The following is a 23,752-nucleotide window of genomic DNA, read 5'->3' as shown; positions in this document are numbered from 1 at the left end:
TCATCGTCAGGTGTGTATCACGATTGCCCAAGAAGGGGAACATACACTACACATGATCTTAGCCAACAAGCTAGTGGATACCGGAAGTGGTCGACTGGTGGCTATTTTTGAGAAAAGTCACCCAGGAAAGAACCTGGGCACGAAAAACCAAACAACCGAACGACTGATTCTCTCTCAACCCCAGACCCCTTGCATCGAGACTGGGACTGCGCGATCAACGTCAGGTGTGTATCACGATTTCCCTACAAGGGGAACATAATACTACGCATGATCTTAGCCAAAAGACCGAGAAGCAATTTGTGGATCCTTAATTGAACGAGATTTTCAGCTTGGAATGATGGAATAATGTAAGCGGTAAGTTTATGTATATCAACTCTGTGTATTTGCGACAATTGTAAAAACTGTCTCTTCGATTTTAGCAAATACAGCAACAGTTACGCAATTAACATATGTATTCATATCAAATACCTATTTCTAACAACGTACATGATTATTAAGTCACATTATATGCATGTGTAGGCACGTAAATCACCTAACGTAAATGTAACCCACAAAAGTTTGGATAACACCTTTACAATGAATATGCAAGTTGACAGTGTCATGATGTGTGGCAAATGATACAAAACGTATATGCGTAGTTGTAGTCACACAAATTTGTAAGTAATAGGTGTCAAATCATTATCTCAAACCATTAAAAACAGTTTATTCTTTATTAATGTTATGCAATTAAAAGTGCGTTCAACTGTTGTTTCTCTACAACGAATAGCGAATGTTAATTTACGGTATTACGGTAGTTTCACGTTCATAAAGTTCTGTTATTTTACAGAACGGGCAATGAAGGTTAACGAACGATGAATGCACATACTCAATTACGTTTCCCGTTATTTCATTCTTAAATCCTATTATATTTTTACAAACGGCGTGCCACAGTAATATTACGTCAAAATTTCACCTTTAATCGACAGTTTTTGTGTCTAGGTGAATTTTATATCAAGTTCAAAGAATATGCCTTGGTTGAGTTGTTAGAATAAATGAAACCATGGGTTAACATTAACAATGAGGTCATGATCAATTGAGTCCTAAAGGAGCATTCTACAGTCAACAGATTTCTAATTTTTTAAAACCTGAATATCTTGTATACCGGAATAGCTGTATAGAAATATAGCGAACACTTGACACATATTTCTTTTTTTCCTGAACTATGACATAGCATCCCAAATAGACTGCATTCAGTGGTTCTTTAAAGGCGTATTTCTAATGGCTGAAGTTCCTTGCTTAACAAACTTTTGGTGGGAAGTGTCTTCATCATAAGGTGGAAATTCAATTTAAAATTCAAAGAAAACATAGTGTGAAAGTTTTAATACACGACATTTCTTCGATTGTTGCCTAAATAGTTCCCATTCCTCGTCCAAATCGTTCCTCATTCCTACCTGAATAGTCAACACATTTTGCCTGAATATTTCGACACATAATGAAAACGTCGCGAGTTAAGTTGTAATATACTATCTCGTCTCCTTCGTAGCTGCAAAAACCAACGTCCATTACCACAGCAGCCACACAGCAGTCACACAGAGGTGGGTCTATTAGTTATTAGGGGTGTGAGGTCCGCCCGGGTACCAGTCAGAGGGTGCCATGTCACAGCCCCCCTCAATAAGAGAAATTAATAAAAGAAATAAGAATGGGAATTCCCAAACATATGATCAGTTCAAAGCATTGCCAAAGATAGCACCATTTTACATCCAAGTCACCTTACATAAACTAAGTTTTAGATCCCTCCCCCATGGACGGCGTCGATCTGCCCGGGGTCATGTGCCAACTATGCTAGGTACGCCACTGCTCACAATTTCAAATAAATAATACAAGCAACGCGCATCAGCATGTTTCTTGCTGCTCGTGTTGTAAGTTTCGAAACTTCGGGCAAAAACAGCTGTCTTCCGCCCCCCCCCCCCCGCAATTTGGGCGGGCCGTACGCCTATGCACAGCACCAGTGTGTGTGTGACCGTGTGACATAATTTAAGTCAAACAGGAACACCATGGGGAAAAAAAAGATGTTACATAACCGAAAACAGTTGAAGAAATTTCATTTACACAAAATGACGCATAAAACAAACTTTCGTTTGGAATTGAGGGTTATTCCTCTTTGCTGGAAACGACGGGAAAACATTGCAGATTGTAAGGAAATGTTTTCGATAAGAGCTGTATATCTCTATAATATCCAGCTTTTTTCTCATTAGAGTTCCTTTATACTGAATGAACTCTAGTTCTCATTAGCCTAGTGCGCCACCACATATATATCTACCAATGCATACGGAACAATCAAGACAAAATGCAGATGGACATTATGCGCGCTCTTCACATTTGTGTCACCAAGAACTCGTATCAGGGAGTGTTTCTAAATATCCTCTATACAGGTATTAATATCCCGAAAACTGATTCAGGTTAGTTCAATACCTAGATATGATTTATTATTGGCTGATCATGCACATTGGATATTTTGAGTTTTTTTTAATTCAGTAATGTTATACATCATTATTAATAATATTAGGCCTATTATAGACGTATCCAGTTGTGGGGTATATGTCTTGTCTCTTCATAGTATCTTTATACATTACTAAGCACAGTCTTATATAGTAAGGTAATACGCTAATTGTAACGAAATTGGGCATGGAAAAGCTTACACTATATTTGTCGATACTATAGGAACTAACGTGTATGTGTATAAGAAAGGTGTACCGTATGTAAAGTTCCAGTGCTTTATACATGCAAGAGGTATAAAACTAGCCTATAACGTACTGATGTGGATATCGCATTATATGGTCCCGTTCAATAGTTACTTTAAATACCCATCCGGACCGGAGTACTCCGTTTATGTTTGGCTGTATAGAACAAAATGATTTCTCAGTGATATTTTCACTTCTCTCTGCTATATAAGGGTACATGTTGCAATCATCCACTTCGAATAGTTTTATTACCGTGAAACACGTTCTTTGTCAAAGTTATACCTAGATATAACATTATATTTAACATACATGTAGAAGATTTAATGTTCTTCATAGTAAAGTTTTGCACATTTTGAATAGGACAGAATAATTAAGGATCTGGGCGACCTGGATAAATACGCAAACTTATTACGTTTGGCATCAATATTCACACAATATAGCCTTAAGCTGCCATAACCTGGTTCAAATTCTAAGCTCCTTGGAGTTTATATTGACAATCATCTCTCTTTCATGCATCCCATTCAGTATATTGTAAAGGGGTGTAGGAATTATACATAGCCTTCGTTAAGTGCTACATATTCTTATTTTGCTTAACAACACACTTATTCTACCATATCTATCGTATTGTAATATTATATTGGCAGTACCTAATACATATGCTTCTGAGAATTCATTCTATATTTATGGTCTCAGTTTTTCATTTCATTTCTTTATTCCAGTATAAATTTACAGAGAAATTTATAAATAGGATAAAAATATACCAATATACAGAACATCAAAAATACAGGTTAAGCCATAAAAAAGTTTATGAGATTAAGATAATTATGAACGATAAAAAGCGTTACAAAAGTTATCCAGTTACAAAAGTTATCAAAAGGTATCTAAAAAGTTATCAAAATAAATGATCTTGACAGTTCTTTCCTATAGTCTAAAACATATGGAAAGCGAAAAGAGAATATTATTTTGTTGTTTAAACTATAAGTTTGTTGTTGTCTAAACTAAAGTTGTCATGCTAAATATAGCCAATGAAGGTTTTCCAAATTTCCCGCGATTTGATTGACTAATTGTCCCTTACCCATTGCCTGCAAAAATTCTTGCATCTTCAGTGAACGCAAAAGTATGATGGTTTAAGTTAACTACTGAACGCTAAAAGGGAAAAATTCGTTAACGTCCTCATTTATAGCAAAAACCATGTAGATATCGTTAACAATGCGATTTGTAGCAACAACCTGATTTGTCGAACAAACTCTCGTTGTTAACGATATTTACGTGATAATTGCTAGAACTCAGAACGTTAACGATATTGGTAACGTAATATTGGAATCATTGTTTTTATCACAAAATGTTATGAGTTGAGACAATCTACGAATTTTGTGGGAAGCCAATATCTCTGATATTGGAAACGACTTTTCATCTAAGAGTATATGTTTGTTCTCTCCGTATTGAGAAATGCTAATGTAAAATGTGCATTTTTTACCTCAATAATTACTTCGTTGCAAACTTGCGTAAATTTTTGCGGCCCCTTTGACCACGTGCTTTTTCCGACATTCCGACATTCACAGCGTATGCACACACCATGTAATGGTTGTATTAAATCAGTTTAAAATACAGTATTTTCATGCTAGTATTTTGTCTAGGCACTCGTTTTAATTGATTTCCGACATTCACAGCCTATGCACATCATTTAATTGTTCAAATAAATCAGTTTAAAAGTACAGTATTTTTATACTAGTATTTTGTCTAGACACTCGTTTTACTTGATTTCCGACATTCACAGAATATGCACACATCAATTAATGGTTGTATTAAATTAGTTTAAAATACAGTATTTTTATGCTAGTATTTTATGTAGACACTCGTTTTAATTGATTTTAGACATTAACAGCGTATGCATACATCATTTAATGGTTCTATTTATTCATTTAAAATGTACATTATTTTTATGCTGGTATTTTGTCTAGACACGTATTGTCAGGGTTATTATCACTAAGTATTTTGTGTTCCTGTAAATGTATTACAAAGTGCATGTTTTCATGGAGGACAGCAGCCTAGACTCAAGTTTTAACGAGCGAAGGCAAACATTTTAAGGTGTTTAAGTTTTTAAATCCCAGTAACAATACTGAAATGGTATTTAGTACACAACATTTGATTTTTATTATTCTTAGAACAGTACTACACAAACAGCATATTTCCAGTTTATCATGCCAATACATATCCTTTACATTACTGTTTTACCACAGTAGTAAAAAACCAAGTGGCTTTAGTACATGGAGAAATATCTATATACTTATAGTGTAGTCTGCTAATACCACTATGGCAATAGCCAGTAACAGTAGTAGGTATATGGCATTCTCGTGCGCTGGTGATGTTTGTTGAATTTCGTGAGATCAATTGTTGAACAGAGCCGATGACTTCAACGTAAATTTAGACAACAGCGGAAATTTACACAGCAACGAAAGTTTAGACAACAACGTAAGTTTAAACATCAACTTGAGTTTGAACAGCAATATGGTAAAACAGCAATAACAACATTAGTTTAGACAGCACTAAACTTAGTTTGAGCCACAAAATAATGTTGTCCCTTTTTCGCGTTCCATAGAAACAATGCTGCTCCGATTCATCGGTACGCAGTTTGCAGTTAGTCCATTCCTTCCTTTCTTTCTTTCTCTTTTATATACTATTTGGACCATAAACATTAATCAAGTTGAAAACATGATAATAGATAACCATATTACGGATAATAAAATTGCTTTTACAATCCAATACAATATTCACCAATTCATAAGCAAGATTTTTGTAAAATAAAACAGCAACCAGAAAAAAAAAAATAATAAAGTAGGTACACTTCCCCATTCTGAATAATGAATGTGCTCATTGTCCCTGGTCCAATGAACATCCTGAAGACAAATTATATCAAACTTCAAGTTGTGCAAATAGTTAAAAATATCCAATCATTTACCTTTCTCTTGAAGACTTCTACAATTCAAGGAGCAAATTTGCAATGATTCCATTTACCAAAAAATACAACAAGTTTATTTGTCACAACGATGTACCCTGCTAATATCAGAAATAATCTTTTGCATGAAGAATTGAAGGATAAAAACAAGGAGATTATGCAACCTGAAACAGAACAGATACTCTCATTATCAATACAAATTAATATGTTGTTTAGTGTGTATGTCAATGGGGCTTTTAATAAGCATATGCTACCTTGGAGGTTATTCCTTATGGGACCATACGCCTCTTAAATGTTCTATTGACCTTCACACTAAATCATCAAAGTAATGTGGTCTCTAAGTCTCGATAGAAGTTCTCACTAGCTAAACGCTACCCATCACTGGATAGTTGACAAGTTGGCCATCCCCCCCCCCCCCCAAGATTAAACAAAAGCTAAGGAAACTGTTATTACATTGGGGGTATCAGATTTAATGTTCGTTCAAATGCAACACTGTAGACTTGGTTAAGTTAAAAATGACATCATCGAGTCACATGTGCTTCAATTGTTTATGTTGTTCTTTATTTATTTCAATGTGCATATTACCAATGTGACAGTACTATATAGGGCTATATATATGTATATATATATATATATATATATATATATATACCCATTATAGGACGTGTTGTCATGTGGGAGCCAATATAGGACGTCAAGTGGGACCTATTATAGGATGTACAATAAGAATCTTAGCTCATTTTAGTAACTATTTAGGAATTCATTTAATTGCTCTCCGATCTTAGATATGTGCCTTTTTTCAGTTGACTTATTTCGTTATTCTCTATATGTTACGATCATTCTTTCTTTCTTTTCCCTCGGGAGTGTAGGGGGGGGGGGGCGGTTTTTCTCTTTTAATATTTTTCTTTGCATTTATGTAAGTAACTATTAACTGTTAAACCTGTATATTGAGGAGAAACAAATAAATGAAATGAATGAAAATGAAATGAATATGTTCCTTAAAGAGAAGATATAAAGAGTAGATAGAAAGATTAAATAGTAGGAGTGTTACCCCAGTGGTTAACGCCGGTGCCTTTCAATCATAAGGTCCTGAGTTTGAGTCACTCCAAAATTAATGTATGTCGTCCAGTTACAGAGTTGTTGACAATTGACAATTCATAATCATGGACAGTAAATATGAATGTAAGAGACTGACTTTGGTCAGCTTGCGGCTTTGATAAGCCAATGAGGCTTCTTCGCGAGTTCCTGCTTGCAGGAGGATCTAATATACATACATATATACATACATAAAGATGTTGCATGCATTTGGACACCTATTTTCTTTTCATAGTATTGCTAAAAATAACATGACAATTGATCAAATTAACATTATACCTTCCTCGATTTGTCACCCTGACAATTTCTCACTTTCCAATAATAACATGAAACAATCAAATTCGAACAATTTAAACATGGTTATGTGAGTTGAAACTGGCCTAGCCAGAAAATGAAATAAGTCATAAGTATATATAGATTTGAGAAATAAATATCGAATGGTATCGACAGTTCACCAGAATTAATCCTGCTTGACTAAAGCATGGAGAGCATGGATTGTGACTAACCTTTCATTGAGTTTTAATATCAATCTGTGTTGATATTGCATTATTCTAAATACGGTAAATACAATGTTAAAGTATGTCGACTTGTCAAGTTATTCAATTTGAACATTGTGAATACATTTAGTTTCAAGGAGCATATCGAGGCAAGTCTTTGGACTTTCAAAATGTGCCTTCCGACCACCAGCAATGTACTGAAATCTCCCATACTTGTAGCTATCGGTTGCATCGCTTCTGCTTACCTCCTCTCCGTATTCTTCAAGATGTTTCTCCCACATCAACCCGGCTTCGTCTTTTGGCCAGGTTATTAAAATGAAGTGGCCTGTGCATCTTGTAAAGATAAGACTGTGGTATCCTGAGCCCGTTCTATCTCCTCTACGATACCAATGCCGCATCTCAAACGGGTCGAGGAATATTAAAACCGATGTTTCACAGCCCGCGAATGTTCGCTGATCGACTACTTGTAAGGTCCGGGAAGATGCTTCCTTACATTTGACATCTGTATTCTGACAGCTTGAGGACACAGTTTTATCTACCTCTGTATTTCCATCACCAGCAATGTGGAGATTTTGAAGCATTCCCGATATTACTTGTTGACAACCGACTAGATCATCATTATTGGTCTGACTACATGAGATACCTTTGTTACCACCAATGGTAGTATGAACGGACAGATCTGCCTGCATGTTTGTCTTCTCTAAATGATTTTCGCATGTTTCATTGCCGACCATTGTCGGTCCATCTTTTGAACCTGTCAGACCATCCGTGAATCTGTTCTTCATTTTGTCCTTCATATGATATTGTATCGTGTCCCACTCTAACTTAATTGACAAGCCATTGCAAACATCTTCTAATAACTGTCGGATTCTCTCAAACATATTACTTGACATGACGTAATACAATATCAATGTTATCTGTAGCTTAGGAGTACCTTCTACCTCATCTAATGAATCTATTATTTGTTTGAGAACCTTTGTTAGTCTCTGTCTACTGCATATGCACTCACAACCGAGGGTTTCGTCGTCTTCACACTGACGTTGTGGTAACCTATACAACCTTGGCATTATACCACGGACACTATGGCCAAGATCTGAATATCCACCATGTCCTTTACCAATGAATGTCTCAATTTTTCTGATCATATTATATAAGGTACCAGGTACTCTCATGACTTTATTTAGGTAACAGTAACGGAGACGTTCTGGCAGTGAGTGAAGCACATTTTTTAGTATTTTGGAAGGACTTTCGTCCGGCGGGACGCCGACTGAATGAGTTGCTACACTTAACCACAGATAGCACGGTTCTCTCAACATGTTTTTTTGTTGATCTCGCAAAATCTTTTCATTTAAATCATCCCAAAAACCGTACAATTTGTGTAATCCATCATTCTTTAAAGGCTGAATAGGAAATTCATCAAAAAAGAAATGATGTTCATTATTCTCTTTGAACTTTGATTCTTTGTCTTTCCGTTGTCCTGTCACTAAAGTGCTTAATGCTTTAATTACCATGTCAACATCAAAATTCACACGACCGTCATTTGTTCCCAATACTTTGGTATAAAACTCGAGAAAAGAACCATAGCAAATCACATGCTCTGCTTGTTGTTTCTCTCCAATGAGGGATTTCAGTGCTTTGGCTTGATGCGATGCTCTCAGACCATACCAAAACTTTAAATTGGACACGTCAGCACAAGATATGATATGGGCTCTTATACATTCATTGTTGGTAAATGAAGGTTTACATAAGGATAAAGCCTTTTGCATTAGAACTAAACTCTTACCAGTACCGTAATCATCAAATATGAGGGCATGTTTTGACTTACTACAAACGATACGTTCTTGTTCAGGGTTCAAGAATGTCATTTTATTATTTGTACTTTGTATTGTCTCGGTCTCTACAACAACTGCAGAAACTGGGCCCACAAACCGAGACACTAAGGTCCTGTATTGATCTTTTGTTAGAACGTTATGACAATCCCTTCGACGGAGACACGGAAAGTGGTTGTCTAGCCAGCCGTGAATTAGAGAAAGATCATCTCTACACACGATGTACCTGCGGTGATGCTGACATATTTTAATGTTATCCAAACCTGATTTGGAAATGTTAGGGACTACAAGAAACGCGCTTGCTGGAATATGCTTCACAAAACTTAAGTCGCGGTTCATTTCTCTCGCAATAAAGTTTCCTTTCATTAACTGCTTCCACCCTTTCATCAATTGATCAAGTGTATTCTGCAGTTTTTGTGAAACGTCGTTTGGCGCTGTCCGGTTCTCATGGATTTCCATTGTAGCATCCTTTATGAACGTACTCTTAACTTCAACTATGATAAGCCCAATTTGTTGGCAAATGATTAAAATATCAAACACACCTTTTATTCTTCTAGCTAAGTGTTTGGGTCTTGGTGTGAGGTTAGCTAAGAAAGATTTATACTCATATCCACCGAACATGAACATGTTCAGCTCACGATCTCGCCCCCACTCCTCAAATTTTTTAAGAACTTCTTCCTGAGCAATGTCTCCCCTTCGTTTGTTGCAAAATCCCTTTCTTTTCCTTTCTTTCAATTCCTCGTCGGTCCGAAGTGTTAGGTGTTCAATAGTTGTTTCCCACGTACCATTACCTCTTCGAGATTCTTCTTGGACACCATTAGTTCCTGCACTCGTGTCGTTTCCGCTTTGTTCAACTGGTTCAGGTTCCTCAATACTTGTCTCTTCGGCAACATTTTTCTTCGTTGGTGTGTCCACACCTACAAAGCCTGCTGGAATCCGAAATACTCCGTCATACGGATAAAATTTATTTAGGTAACCCTGTGTCGCCTCAGACCATAGCATTATTCGGGGAACTTTTTTGGGACCTAGTTGAACTTTCACTATAAAATTAGGTTTGCTATAATCACTTTCATCCGTACCGCTTTTCAACTCTGGAAGCTTATCACCGTATATCTCAACTGTGTCGTAAAAGATACAGGTATTCTGTGGAAAAACATTTTCGGCCAGGTTTATATTTTGAACAAGTTTGTGTCGTTATTACTGTTAACATACATAGGACATCCTGTGTAGGTGCAACGGTAAAAAAATAAGAATGAATGCGATAATAATAACCCATATAAACACCATTTATTTTACGAAAATAGAGGAACTTCATCTAGTTTATCCTACTCGAAGGTTAATGATTACAACAATGATTTGAAATTACCTATAATGTCTATTTATATCATTAAGAAATATTTACACATAATCAGCTTTTAAGATCCTGGCGAATATGTTCTATAGTTATTGTTATTCATTTAAAACCTTCCTGTGCTGAAAACTTGCCCGTTTAATTTCTTCTTAGAAAGGAGACAGAAACGAGATTAACAAACCTTTGTGTAGACAATCATAAGATATAGCTTCTTTGATACTTTAACACTTACCTCATTTACTTCCCTTTTTACCGCTTTGTTGAAATCCCTTTGTTTTTGTTCTGTGGAATTTGTAAATGATAATTTGTGGTACTTTAGAAGCGATATTTAAACGAGCATATTATTCACATAAGCAATTTTGTCGGTACAACTTAAATACATTGACACATTATGTCCCCAGCCCAGCTATAGAAGCCTCTGTTAAATTAATGTACTATACTTTATTGACACAACTACCGATGCTGAATATCCGACTCACGTTACTACTAAAAAGAAGTATTTACAATTTAAATACAGGCTATCATGATGAACGCAACTTAACATAAACAATTCCGAAAACAACACAGGTCTACTTACTAACATCTCTCATAGTTGGAAAGTCAGAGCCGAGTGAAGCGTCTTCTCCCGAGTCATCTGCAGAGTCCCCGGATTCTTCATCCTTTGTTTGTGTTAATTGAAAAAGAAAGTTGAAAACTCATGGACAGCCGTAGGTAGTGGCGGACTGGCCACACGGGCAATTGGGCCGGTGGGATGGGGAGCCTGGTAAAAATTACAGTCCATGTTCACAGCAGTTAATAGAATACAGACGGGCTGTGTAGAAATTAATTCTTAACTGTGGGAATCAGCTCATGAAATCACCACGTTAGTTAGTCTGTTAATTCGTAACAAAAGAACGTGCTATTGGCAACCCGTCCGTGCATATATTTTTACGACAATATATACAAGTACGGTGACCAATGCATTCTGATATATACATAACATTAGCAGAGAATACAAATTTTATTAATCTGCACCTCGTCCTCCAGAAAACGAAGTAAAAAATTGTAAAATCTTATTAGATTAGATTAGATTAGATTAATAGCTAAGTCCTGAGAGATTATGTATGAATAAAAATGACCCACATACAGTAGGGTATTTGTTTATCAAATTAAACGAATGTAATAGTCGACGACTTTGAGTATTTTTCCCCGGTTGACCGATTTCGCGAAATAGATCCCCACACTAATTGAATAGGGCGACAACAGTGTGTGTAGGGGACTATATACCCTTTCCCCCTTTTTTCAAGCATATTGTCACAAAACGCTTGAAGAAAAATCCAGTTTTAAACATATATTTTTGTCTAGTTTTGTTTACGTTTTAAACTTTTCTCAGTTTAATCAAGTGTTGATTCTGGAAAATTATATTGGGCCTTTTTTTAAATGATTTTGTAACCTACACAATTGAGAAATATAGCACCATTTTGCATCTAGTCATTCCTTAACTTCAACAAAATCTCAATGGGGAGGGGGACACCCCTCTCCTTACACCCCCACAGGACGGCAATCTATGTAAGTAACATATCAATGAATAATGGGCCGGTCTAGGTGAAATATGCCCGGGCCGATTTTAAGACTCAGTCCGCCCTGGCCGTAGGCCTATATATGGACAACCGTACAACTAAGCAGGAATATATACGACTCCAACCTTTAGGTATTAACGCTTATTGACATTTCTGCCAACAGAAATTGAACTGCCCAGGCTAAGCTCTTACAAAATTATGCATGCAGATATTATAAACAACATTTGGTAACTGTTTTGCCCATTTCAGAGAATATTGCGACATCAAAACATTTTAGACTGGCCAAAGTGCAAATTGCTTTTCAAAGGACAATACGGTATTAAAGGGTAATACACGTGTACTCACTGTACATATAAAGTTGGAAGACCATGTTTGGCTTTTTCTTATTAACAGTTATAGAATCATATTTAGTCACATAATTATTGTCTGGACTGGGAAGCCGACTTACCCATGGACATAGCATTCTTCAAATATTAAATGAAAAAACTCACTTCTCTTTGGGATGTTGACCACAAGTTACTGTAGTATTGAAAATATGTTTCCAGCAATTCAACTTTGTACTGGTCCACGTCGATTTCTTTTGATTTCTTTGTTTTGCTGTTTCGATTATTACGGGTTTCGTCTTTGCTGGTACTAACCCTACGATCATCGCCTCTCGTAGGCTTTTCAGCAGAACCACAAACCCCTTCACTTGCTGCATTATCGTTCCTCGAAAACCGACATTTAGGAATGTATATGTTGGTAATGTCAGCACAGCGACCTGATGTGCAAAACGGAAACGGGATAATGTACCGTGTAATACATGGGCATTCTTAATTTCAAATCAATCTGATTTAGGTATGACTTGATCTGAAAGGATTCACAGCAACCATAAGTTCAAATAGTATCAATTTGAGGACAATATCATTGTGACAGTGTACAGAATGACTGCTCCCCTCCACCGCCATTGGAACAGAATTTATATATATATATATATATATATATATATATACAACAAAAATAACCTAAAATGGAACTAAACCAAATGAGTTTCAATCAAAAGCAATCATGCATGCCGGACACATTACTAGCGTATTTTAAAAAAACGAATTCGTACGAGCCACAAATGGTAATAGCCAATATTAACTAAAATAACTATACTTAACAACATTACTTTACCGGAAACTATATAGAGCTACACGAAACATACAACTAGGCTTACTTTTATAGGAATATGAAAGTGATTTCCCGTTGCACATTGACTTTGTACAGTACTATTCGTAGTCATACTTTCTCATATATATATATATATATATCTATATATATATATATATATATATATATATATATATATATATATATATATATATATATATATATATATTTGTCTACACTATAGTACTACTTACAATTGTTTAATTGAACATTCCGATTATATGTAAACCATCATCTGTTTTGTTAAGATAATGGATGAAGTTAGATGACAGAACAAATATCATCCGAGCTTACCATGCAATAATAGGTAGCGTTTATCGCAGTGAATATATGTAGCCTATGTCAAAGTTTCTCTATAGATCACTACATAGGCCTATACTTGGCTATATCAATCGTTACATCTTCTTACCTTTGAAGATTGAAGTAAGATCTTTGCCCCCATAGTCTTCACCGTCCATCTTTAATTTGCTTGTTTCTCGAAACAGCTTCGCCTATTAAGCCTGGAAACAACAAGTGACACAGTGTGTCCTACACAAAACCGTTTACAAAGCGTTACAACCACCTCCAAGTATATATATATACCACCATATGCTACACTATATCAACTTATGAACTAAAATCACCAATCAAGAGGACGATAAAAGAATCTTCGGGTCACCATTTTTATTCCTCGACAAGTTTATTTTCTATTAATTTCCTGCTGTGTAAATGTAATATAACATTTTATAACCATGCGGCATTTCAAATTGCGTCAGCAATCATATATCATAGTTCATTGAGTCATCATTAGTCATATGCTATCCTTTGGGGCTCTATTAAGAAAGTGACGTAATGGAATCCACCTTATTGGTTATTGCAAAATGCTTATTATTTACTTATACAACAATATGTTTTTTTTTCTCCCAGTCAGCCAGTGACGGATATTATCCAGTTCATTCCGACGATAATACGCTTACAATCCAGGTCAATGTCCAAAGGCTGCTTGCCGGATGATCACTATCACCAGATTCAAACTGTATATAGTCAGTACATATAGTCAGGATATTTATTATGCTAAACATTGAACGGTGTATGCAGAACTTTATACATTAATGCTATATAGAAATAATTCGCACTCATTATAATTCAACCAGGGAACTGACAAACTTGTATCAAAGTTCCCACCTTAAAAGCTTGTCAACGAAGATAGTTCGATATTTATTATTAAAGGCATTGAAGACTCGCCACAATCGGCGTAAGTTTTCTTCTTGTCGCTACAAAATGCAGACAATAATGAAACGTGATACCTTGTTATCATTTATCTAGACATGAAATGTCCATCGCTGCTATGTACACTGACACGAATAAAACGTCACTTGCAAGCAACAGAAAGTTACTTTTTTTCAGATGGCCGCACGCGGTTTGGGGCGAGTCTTCAATGCCTTTAATGAACAGTGTCCGATGTATGCTAATTGATACAAAACGGTTGAAAAGAGTAATTGCACATTCATTAAAGGGTTAAATAATGGTCATCACGTCACTATATACCCACCGTTAAAGACAGCTTATTCTTAATTAACGATAAGCAATTAAAAGTGTATTAAACTGTAACTCTACGACCAATGTTGGATGTTAGTTTACGGTATTATGGTATTTTTTTTATTTTTACGTCCATGACGTAATTATTTCATAGAACGAGCAGTGAGCGTAAATTAACGATCAATGCACAAGCTATGAAACGTTTTCCGGTCATATTACCATTAAACATTGAACGAAAGACGTTCTACACCACTATTACGCCAAAATTTAAGCTTTAGTTTAGTTTTAGTTAACAGTCTATACTCGTAACTTGTCAACCAAGCTGCAAGAGGATTATTATCTACATCAGCTATATCAAATGTTTTCATGTTGCCAAATTCTTAGGTGTTTACATTGATGATAAGTTAACTTGACAGCACCACATTGATTGCTTCTGCAGTGAAGCGTTTGAAGAAGGCGGTCTTCTCAACCGTCAACTGAGTGAAGAGGGGACCTGAACCTTTAAGGGAGGGTCAGAGGCGTATCAAGGATTTTATAAGGGAGGGACATGGCTCAGTTGTCAATGAAGCCGTCTCCCATACAGAGGTGTTGGCGGGGTTCTCCTTCGGAGTATCTATTTCTTAATTTAGACGTCAAATGGTGCATTCTTATGTATATTTAGAATTTTAGACAATACAGTAGGTCTAAATAAGAAGCCCTAAATGAAAGATATATTAATAAATACATTTTGTGATACGGAAGATATACTAATTAATACCTTGTGTGAGGTTGAATGCAAAATCCACCAACCGAACCATATCCCCCAACTGACGATTGGAGGTGGTGGTCATACTTTTTAAGAAAATTTCGCCCAGGAAAGAACCTGGGCACGAAAACCAAACTACTGAACGACTGATCCGCTTCTAACCCCAGTGCCCTTGCATCGGGACTGTGACTGTGTGATCATCGTCAGGTGTGCATCACCATTCCCCTCGAAAGGGAACAGATACTACACATGATCTTAGCCAAAAGGCCGAGAAGCGATGGAGGTGGTGATCATACCCCACCACCAAGTCTCCGCTTTGCACACGCTACTGTTATCCTAGAAGGGTTAAATTTCTTCATACAAAGTTTTAAACTTGTTCTTTATATTCGAGCAAGAGAACCTTGAGTTAAACACGTCGCAGGGATTATATATATATATGTGGATTATCTCCATGGTAGCTGCATAAAGTAGCTAACAGAGTAAATTAAATATGTTCCATACCATTACATGACGAAAGGCCTATATCAGATTTTCAAATATCTCTCTCAAAGATCTTTGGTAATGACCGATGGATCGTGGCCGAAACCAACATTTTTAGGCTTGTATATTTTCAAGGTTGCATATTCTTCCCCATCGTGTTATTGGATGAGAAGTAATGCTATCACCCATTTGAAATAATGTATTTATATACGAACTGAATAACTGATGAAACTGTGAATGCAACATGTTGCAAAGATTAAAGAAACCCGTGTGCAAAACCGGTGCACCCATGTGAATAATTGAGGTCTAAGGTCAGAGGGCAATGGTCAAATTAGACAAATCTCTATTATAACTAAAGAGTAAGAGTGACCGTGTGACATCATACAAGCCGAGGAAATCATGAAAAAAGAGATGTTATACGACAGACGAAAGTTGAAGAAACGAGACTTCATTTACACAAAGTGACGCATGAAACAAAATGTTGTTTGGAAATGAAGATTTTTTCTCTTTGCTGGAAACGACGGAAAAACATTGCAGATTGTTACATAATGTTTTCCATAGAGCTTTATATCTCTATAATATCCAGCTTTGTTCTAAATAGCCCAGCGCGCCACCGTATATATATCAACCAAAGCATACGGAACAATCACAAAAATATGCAAGTGGGCATAATTGGCGCTCTTCACTTTTGTGTCAACCAAGAACTTGTAAGAGGGAGTGTTTCCAAATATCTTCCAAAAGGTATTAATTTCCCGAAAACTGATTCAGGTTAGTTCAATACCTATATATGATTAATTATTGGCTGATCATGCTCATTGGATATTGTGAGTGATTTTTTTAATGTGATATAACATTATATATATATTGTAGACGTTTCCAGCTGTGGGGAATATTTCGTTATACATTTCTGAACACAGTCTAATATAGTATGGTAATACGCGAGTTGCAACAATTATGAATAATAAATGCGTGCACTTTATGACAATATTGTTCGCCACGCTGTTGAAACAGGCACTACGATATATGCGTGGTTTACGACACACATATACAAGTCTGACCTGTTGATCTGGGTTGTTTGTCAATACTAAAGGAATTTACGTGTATTTGTATCGGAAAGGTTTACAGTATGTAAAGTTCAAGTGTTTTATACATGCAAGAGGTATAAAACTAGCCTAGCCTATAGCGTACTGTTGTGGATATCGCATTATATGGTTCCGTTTAATAGTTACTATCAATACGGAGTAATCCGTGCATGTATGGCTGTATTGAGCAAAATGATATCTCAGGATATTTTCACTTTTCTCTGCTACATAAGGGTGCATGTTGCAATCATCTACTTCGATTAGTTTTGTAACCGTGAAACACGTTCTTTGTCAAAGTTATACATAGATATAAGATTATATTAAACATACTTGTAGACGACCCCCCAACGCCGTCACCCCCCCCCAAAAAAAGAGCTGATAACAGTTTTACCACATTGGGGAGGTATATCAGATTTAATGTTCTTCACTATAAAGCTTTTGCACATTTTGAATAGGACAGAATAATTAAGGATCTGGGCGACCTGGATGAATATGTAAAATGATTACATTTGGCATCAATATTCACACATATAGCTTTAAGCTGCCACAATCTGGTTCAAATTGTAAGTTCCTTGGGTTTTATATCGACAAATATCCCTCTTGCAAGGATCGCATTCAGTATATCTCCAATAAAATGTCAAATGGTGTAGGAATTGTAAATAGCCTTCGTTAAGTGCTACCTATTCTTCTTTTTGCTTTACAACACACTTATTCTACCATACCTATCGTATTGTAATATTATACTGGGCAGTACCTAATACCTATGCTTCTAGAATTCAATCTATATCGATGGTCTCAATGGTCTTGACAGTGCATTCCTATAGGCTAAAGCATATGGAACGCGAAAAGAGCAAATTATTTTGTTGTTTAAACCGAGTTTGTTGTTGCTGTCTTAACTAAAGTTGTTGCTGCTATTTTACCATGTTGCTGTTGTTCGTTGATTTCTAAAGACACGTTGACGACTAAACTTTTGTTGTTGTCTAACCTTACGTTGATGTCTAAACCTTCGTTGCAATCTAAACTTATGGTTGATGTATAAACTCACGTTAATGTCTACACTCTCGTTGCTAATGTTCCGTTGTAGTAGCAAAACACTTTGTGAACGAAAATCATTCTTTCTTTAAAAAAAAATCATAACAATCAACCGCAAGCAGCTTCTGTTGCAGAGCTAACAACATTTCTATTACAGAGATATTTATGCTAAATATAGCCAATGAAGGTTTTCCAAATCTCCTGCGATTTCATTGGCTAATAGTCCCTTACCCATTGTCTGCAAACATTCTTGCATCTTCAGTGCTCAATGAACCCAAAATATGATGGTTTAACTATGGAACGCGAAAAGGGAAAAATTCGTGAACTTCTTAATTTGAATATCGTTAACAACGTCCCGATTTGTAGCAACAACCATGTAGATATTGTTAGCAATGTGATATTTACGTGATAGTTGATAGAACTCAGGACGTTGTTAACGATATTGTTAACGTAATAGTGGAATCATTGTTTTTAAACAAAATGTTATGAGTTGAGACAATATACGAATTTTGTTGGAAGCCAATATCTCTGATATTGGAAAGGACTTTTCATCTAAGAGTATATATGTTTGTTCTCTCCTTATTGAGAATTGCTAATATAAAATCTGCATTAATACCACAGTAATTTCTTCGTTGCAAACTTGCGTAAATTTAGGCGGTCCGTTTGACCACGTGCTTCAGTCATGATTTTTGGTGCAACGTTCGTGTGTATAAACTGCTGTATTTCACACATCGTCAAAAGTAGTTCTTGAGTTTGAGATATTTAATCGACATTGCTAAAAAACGTTATTTACATACTACAAATTTTAGTGGAGCTGGTTGTTTGCAAATACTGCAAAGCATCCAGGGTAAATGTTGGATCAGTTGCTCTATGGTTGGATGTAGTCTGCGCTTCGTGAGCAATACGAAGGGCACAATTAAAGTACATAGGCAATTCACTCACTGAACTAGTTTACTAAACCAGCCAAGTAAGTTCATTCGTAAACGAGGCCAGTTCGGAGTTTCGATTTGCGAAAGTAATTGTGGGATAAATGGAACAAACACAAACCTCGCTTAGCTTTCTTACGAACTTTAAGACCAAGAGGACCGCTAACATGTTATGCAAGAAACAAATCTTGGCAAGCTACTAGGCCTATGTGTTGTAGGTACGGAGATAAGATCATTCAAGATCATTGCGCATAGGCCGCATTTGAAACTCCGAAGTTCGAACAGGCCTAATGTACAACTACGTGGAATTTAGCGAGATATGCACATTGCAGGTACGGAGATATTAGAAGCGTTGGTCGTTGGTGAAATCGCTGGAAGGTCAAAGCATGGAGCTACTACGGAGTTGGCGAAGAGGGAAGTACAAGGGCGGTTGAAAGAGGGACAAGGCGGGCGAATTGAGGGGCGGAGCGGGACGCCCCTGTAAGACAGCGAAGCTAGGGCACTGGAAGGCATCTGCCGTATATAATTGTGTAGAGCATTCACAAATTACATGCAGTGATCCGACCGCATCTTTACAACTACACTAGTAAAAGGAGGTCATATAGTAAACGCAATTGGTGTTCGATCGGGAAGAAAACTTTTTTCTCTAGTAATGTTACAGTAACTTGTTTTACTAGATTTCTGATATTCACAGCGTATGCACACATCATTTAATGGTTGTATTAAATTAGTTTAAAATACAGTATTTTTATGCTAGTATTTTGTCCAGACACTCGTTTTACTTGATTTCCGACATCCACAGCGTATGCACACATCATGTAATGGTTCTATTAAATCAGTTAAAAGTGCAGTATTTTTATGCTGGTAACAGACACTCGTTTAACTTGATTTCCGACATTCACGGTATATGCACACATCATGTAACGCGTCTATTAAATCAGTTTAAATACAGTACTGTTTACCAAAGTAGTAAAAAGCAAGTGGCTGTAGTACATGGAGAAATATCTATATACTTATAGTGTAGTCTGCTAATACCACTATGGCAATAGCCAGTAACAGCAGTAAGTATAAGGCATTCTCGTGCGCTGGTGATGTTTGTTGAATTTCGTGAGATCAATTGTTGAACAGCGCCGATGACTACAATGTAAGTTTAGACAACAGCGGAACTTTACATAGCAACGAAAGTTTAGACAACAACGTAAGTTTAAACATCAACGTGAGTTTGAACAGCAACATGGTAAAACAGCAATAACAACATTATGTTAGACAGCAATAAACTTAGTTTGAGCCACAAAATAGTATGCAGTTAGTCCATTCCTTCCTTTCTTTCTTTCTCTTTTATATACTATTTGGACCATAAACATTAATCAAGTTGAGAACATGATAATAGGTAACCATATTAAGGATAATAACATTTCTTTTACAATCCAATACAATATTCACCAATTCATAAGCAAGGTTTTTGTAAAATAAAACAGCAATCAGAAAAAGAACTGAAGTAGGTACACTTCCACATTCTGAATAATGAATGTGCTCATTGTACCTGGTCCAATGAACTACCTGAATACAAATTATATCAAACAAAGTTGTGCAAATACTTAAAAATATCCAATCATTTACTTCTCTCTTCAAGACATCTACAATTCAAGGAGTAACTTTACAATGATTCAATTTACCAAAAAATACAACAAGTTTATTTGTCACAACAATGTACCCTGCGATTATCAGCATGGGCGGCGATCATGGGGGGGGGGGGGGCGGGGGGACATGTCCCCCAATATTTTAGGTGGGGGGATATAGTATCTAATACCCCCCCAATATTTGGTGGCATAGTTTTTTTGTGGCTATAAATAGAAAATAATGTGTGAGATTATTTATCCAAATCATATTTGGCGGCGGCACCACAGGCGTAGGAGCATAATTTGATTGGGGGGGGGGGGCTATAACGACTATTTCAATGGGCTATTTCAATGTGCATTTTCTGTAAACGTAACTTATCTCAGGCGGAAATTGCTGTGTTGGAGTTGGAAATGAAATATAATTGGGAAATAAAGTACAATGCATAATATATACGTAAACTTAATCATTATTATTTGTGTTGTCTCAAATTGTAGCTAATCGCGTATGAACATTTATTTTGTATTTTCGTACCACAGAATTGCATTACTTGTTGAGCTTTAGTCACGAGTGGTTGAACATAATTAATTTTTATCTCGAAAGAAGAAAAGGGCCTCATATGAAGTACTTTCTTCGAGAGAAGAGCGTGTTGAATAATGGGAAAAGAGGAAGAGGAACTTAGTATGGGGGTAATGGAATTGGATTTGTACATGGATATGCTGAATGAAAAATCGTTAGTTTTCTCTCTTTCGCAATATAGGTTAGCCTTCTTATCTGAGATGGCAGACATCAACGCAAACGAGCCAGTAAGGATAATGTTTTGGGCGGTTCCTCGCTCTGCTTCCACGGTTTTTACCAAATTTATGAGTTTTGTGGATAACGTTGAAGTTTGGCAAGAACCATACGTTATAAGCCATCTCTTTCAAAACGGTTGGTTGTCCCAAAGGCCAAAGTTGATATCGCTTAGCAAGCAATTGTATGAGTTGTATCCTGAGGGGAAAAGAGGAAATTTACGTCCTGTAGAAACCTTTACGTAAGTATATGTATAACATATATAACGGAGACCAAAGCCGGGATATTCTGGTGGCAGACAATGTAACAATTATCAAAAAAGAAAATGTGAAGAAAGAAACAATCCTCCCCCTGATTCTATATATGTTTATATTAATAGAGAAAACTAGAGAAATAAGATATGACTCATAATTGACAAATAAGTAAAGTTTTCGATAAATATGTTCTAAACCTTTAATTAATATTTTCTTTTGTAGTAAACGTGGACTTATCGATATATATATATATATATTTATATATATATATATATTTATATATATATATTGGACCAATGTCATTAACAACCAACCAGTCATTAATATTTCGCTACAGGTGGGGCAACGAGGGGGGGGGGGGCTTCTACACTATAGTGGTAGATATCGCCTAAAAAGGTTTTCAGTAGTCTACAATCTCACCCAGATAAAATACTCAGGGAGAGCTTGTGCACTATATGAATAGTTTTCATGCGTAAACATTATAGTATCGTAATTGATCAGAAATAATTTACTTTTATATTCTCTTAACAGGTATGAATCGACAAAAGCAGGTTTGGAGCGAGGGGCCAAAGATCCAAATACGAAATTTATCTTTGTCAAGGATATGGCTTTTACAATACATGGTCATTATGAATTCATGCCACAGAAGGTATGTCCTTGTTCTTTCAGAAGGTGATGACTAAATAGGCTTATAGCTGACAGATATGGAGAATTTACCGTATATGCATTAAGTACGTTACTATGTGCTGTCCTGTGCACTCCTTGCAACGTTGTATTCAAATTCCCATGCTAAAGAAGTGGTATATGTTCTTTCAATGACTAGGAACTCTTAGTTCAAGTTGACTTGTCCTGAGCTCTTGTCTGGTTAACTTGGGATTGTTGCTGGAGCGCCCGGCCATAATTAAAGGTAGTCAGTATAGGCCCCAAATTATACGGTAGCATGCTATAATTGCCAGAAGTTATTCAAAAAGTACTTTCCTTGAGTGGACTGGTTGAAGATCAATGCTTCCAAGTCATTAGTATTGATTCCTTACTGTTCAATTCATCCTAACATTTGGTTGAAGCTATCAAACTTTTATTGTTATTGCAGAGGTCCTTAATGTTTCCTTTTCGTTAAAGAGGAATAAATTAGATGACTACGTGTTCCAGTGAGGTAAGATATAGTAGAACTATAGACATGCTGTTAGTATATGAAACGTGTAACTTTTCTTTAGAAAGATAGTTATAGAGACCACATATGTTATATTATTATCTCATTTATCATTAGGTTCCGATCAAACACGTCTTTGTCATCCGCCATCCTCATCGATATCTGACTTCCAATCGGGCTCACGTGTTACAGGTGCTAGGGAAACCTGCTGACGCTCCTTATGAAGTCGCCGATGATTTACTCATGAAAACAGAGGCAGATGAAATGTTCGAGTTGTGGAAACACGTACGTGAAAACGTTGATCCTAAAGCTCCGGTGATAGATAGCGATCAATACCTGAAAGCTCCTGAGAAGATCCTTCCGAAGCTCTTTGCCGAAATCGGGATCCCGTGGAAGGATTCTTACCTTTCATGGGATGCTTCGGATGATATCGTCTTCAAGTGGACTTCTGGCTTCGAACATATCCTATATGACAAGATGACTCAAGATCAAGTTTTCAAGAAAGCGTTTTCAAGCGGAAAATTTCATTCCGTTGAAAAACCGATTCCAAAGCGAGACGAATTACATCCAGATATATTAGATATGGTTGACCATTACATGCCAGGATATGTAGAAATGTCAAAACACCTGCTGTAAAAACCACATAAAGTGTAGATATTTCAGATTTAGATCTGCTTCTCTGAAATGATGTACCATGCATGTAAACTTGTGAAGCTACATATGTCAATTTGATGAAGTCATATAACTGTATAAACCAATCATAATGTGTCAATTAAAGGGCATCACCCAGAGGTAAGACCTATATCAACTTTCAATTTCAACGTTTGACGTTTTTATCTAACATTCTAACATGTTCTCGAATTTGTTTGCCACAAGGAAGCCGAATTTTCGATGGAGTATGCTCGACGTATTTAAAACTAGAGATTGGGTCAATTGACCTTTTGATACTCCTTTA

At 36.3% G+C, this 23,752-nt stretch overlaps 2 protein-coding genes and 1 pseudogene across 5 annotated transcripts; 1 reads left to right on the top strand and 2 right to left on the bottom strand.

Annotated features, from left to right (window-relative positions):
* The first annotated feature begins 422 nt into the window (after positions 1 to 422).
* Positions 423 to 23,752, top strand: LOC139958390 (uncharacterized). Of its 3 annotated transcripts, XM_071955439.1 has the most exons (5): positions 425 to 2,438; positions 14,108 to 16,712; positions 21,362 to 21,634; positions 22,179 to 22,296; positions 22,915 to 23,752. In XM_071955439.1, the coding sequence occupies exons 3-5, from the start codon at positions 21,381 to 21,383 to the stop codon at positions 23,431 to 23,433; spliced, it is 891 nt and encodes a 296-aa protein (XP_071811540.1). In that variant the 5' UTR covers positions 425 to 2,438; positions 14,108 to 16,712; positions 21,362 to 21,380; the 3' UTR covers positions 23,434 to 23,752. The 3 variants fall into 3 exon arrangements, with proteins under 3 accessions (XP_071811542.1, XP_071811540.1, XP_071811541.1); XM_071955441.1 differs by lacking the exon at positions 14,108 to 16,712 and having other exon boundaries at positions 423 to 2,438; XM_071955440.1 differs by lacking the exons at positions 425 to 2,438; positions 14,108 to 16,712 and adding an exon at positions 18,671 to 19,633.
* LOC139958387 (uncharacterized) lies at positions 2,473 to 13,973 on the bottom strand. 2 transcript variants are annotated; one of them, XM_071955434.1, is made up of 5 exons: positions 13,611 to 13,973; positions 12,499 to 12,767; positions 11,026 to 11,107; positions 10,681 to 10,730; positions 2,476 to 10,240 (listed from the first exon to the last, which is right to left on the bottom strand). In XM_071955434.1, the coding sequence occupies exons 1-5, from the start codon at positions 13,657 to 13,659 to the stop codon at positions 7,367 to 7,369; spliced, it is 3,324 nt and encodes a 1,107-aa protein (XP_071811535.1). In that variant the 5' UTR covers positions 13,660 to 13,973; the 3' UTR covers positions 2,476 to 7,366. The 2 variants fall into 2 exon arrangements, with proteins under 2 accessions (XP_071811536.1, XP_071811535.1); XM_071955435.1 differs by lacking the exon at positions 13,611 to 13,973 and having other exon boundaries at positions 2,473 to 10,240; positions 11,030 to 11,107; positions 12,499 to 12,557.
* Positions 15,667 to 15,743, bottom strand: LOC139959191 (U2 spliceosomal RNA; annotated as a pseudogene).

This window comes from Apostichopus japonicus, chromosome 18 (assembly GCF_037975245.1).
Source record: "Apostichopus japonicus isolate 1M-3 chromosome 18, ASM3797524v1, whole genome shotgun sequence".
NCBI lineage: Eukaryota > Metazoa > Echinodermata > Holothuroidea > Aspidochirotida > Stichopodidae > Apostichopus > Apostichopus japonicus.
This window is presented reverse-complemented; position numbering and strand designations above follow the sequence as displayed.

What these genes read in the sequence shown, in the direction of transcription:
- LOC139958387 (XM_071955434.1), bottom strand. Translation starts at nt 13,659, where the DNA reads ATGGACGGTGAAGACTATGGGGGCAAAGATCTTACTTCAATCTTCAAA. An exon ending in TCTTACTTCAATCTTCAAAG is followed by an intron (nt 12,768 to 13,610) that starts GTAAGAAGATGT and finishes TTTGCACATCAG; the next exon opens with GTCGCTGTGCTGACATTACC. An exon ending in TCCAACTATGAGAGATGTTA is followed by an intron (nt 10,731 to 11,025) that starts GTAAGTAGACCT and finishes CAAATTCCACAG; the next exon opens with AACAAAAACAAAGGGATTTC.
- LOC139958390 (XM_071955441.1), top strand. Translation starts at nt 21,381, where the DNA reads ATGGCAGACATCAACGCAAACGAGCCAGTAAGGATAATGTTTTGGGCG. An exon ending in CGTCCTGTAGAAACCTTTAC is followed by an intron (nt 21,635 to 22,178) that starts GTAAGTATATGT and finishes TTCTCTTAACAG; the next exon opens with GTATGAATCGACAAAAGCAG. An exon ending in ATGAATTCATGCCACAGAAG is followed by an intron (nt 22,297 to 22,914) that starts GTATGTCCTTGT and finishes ATTTATCATTAG; the next exon opens with GTTCCGATCAAACACGTCTT.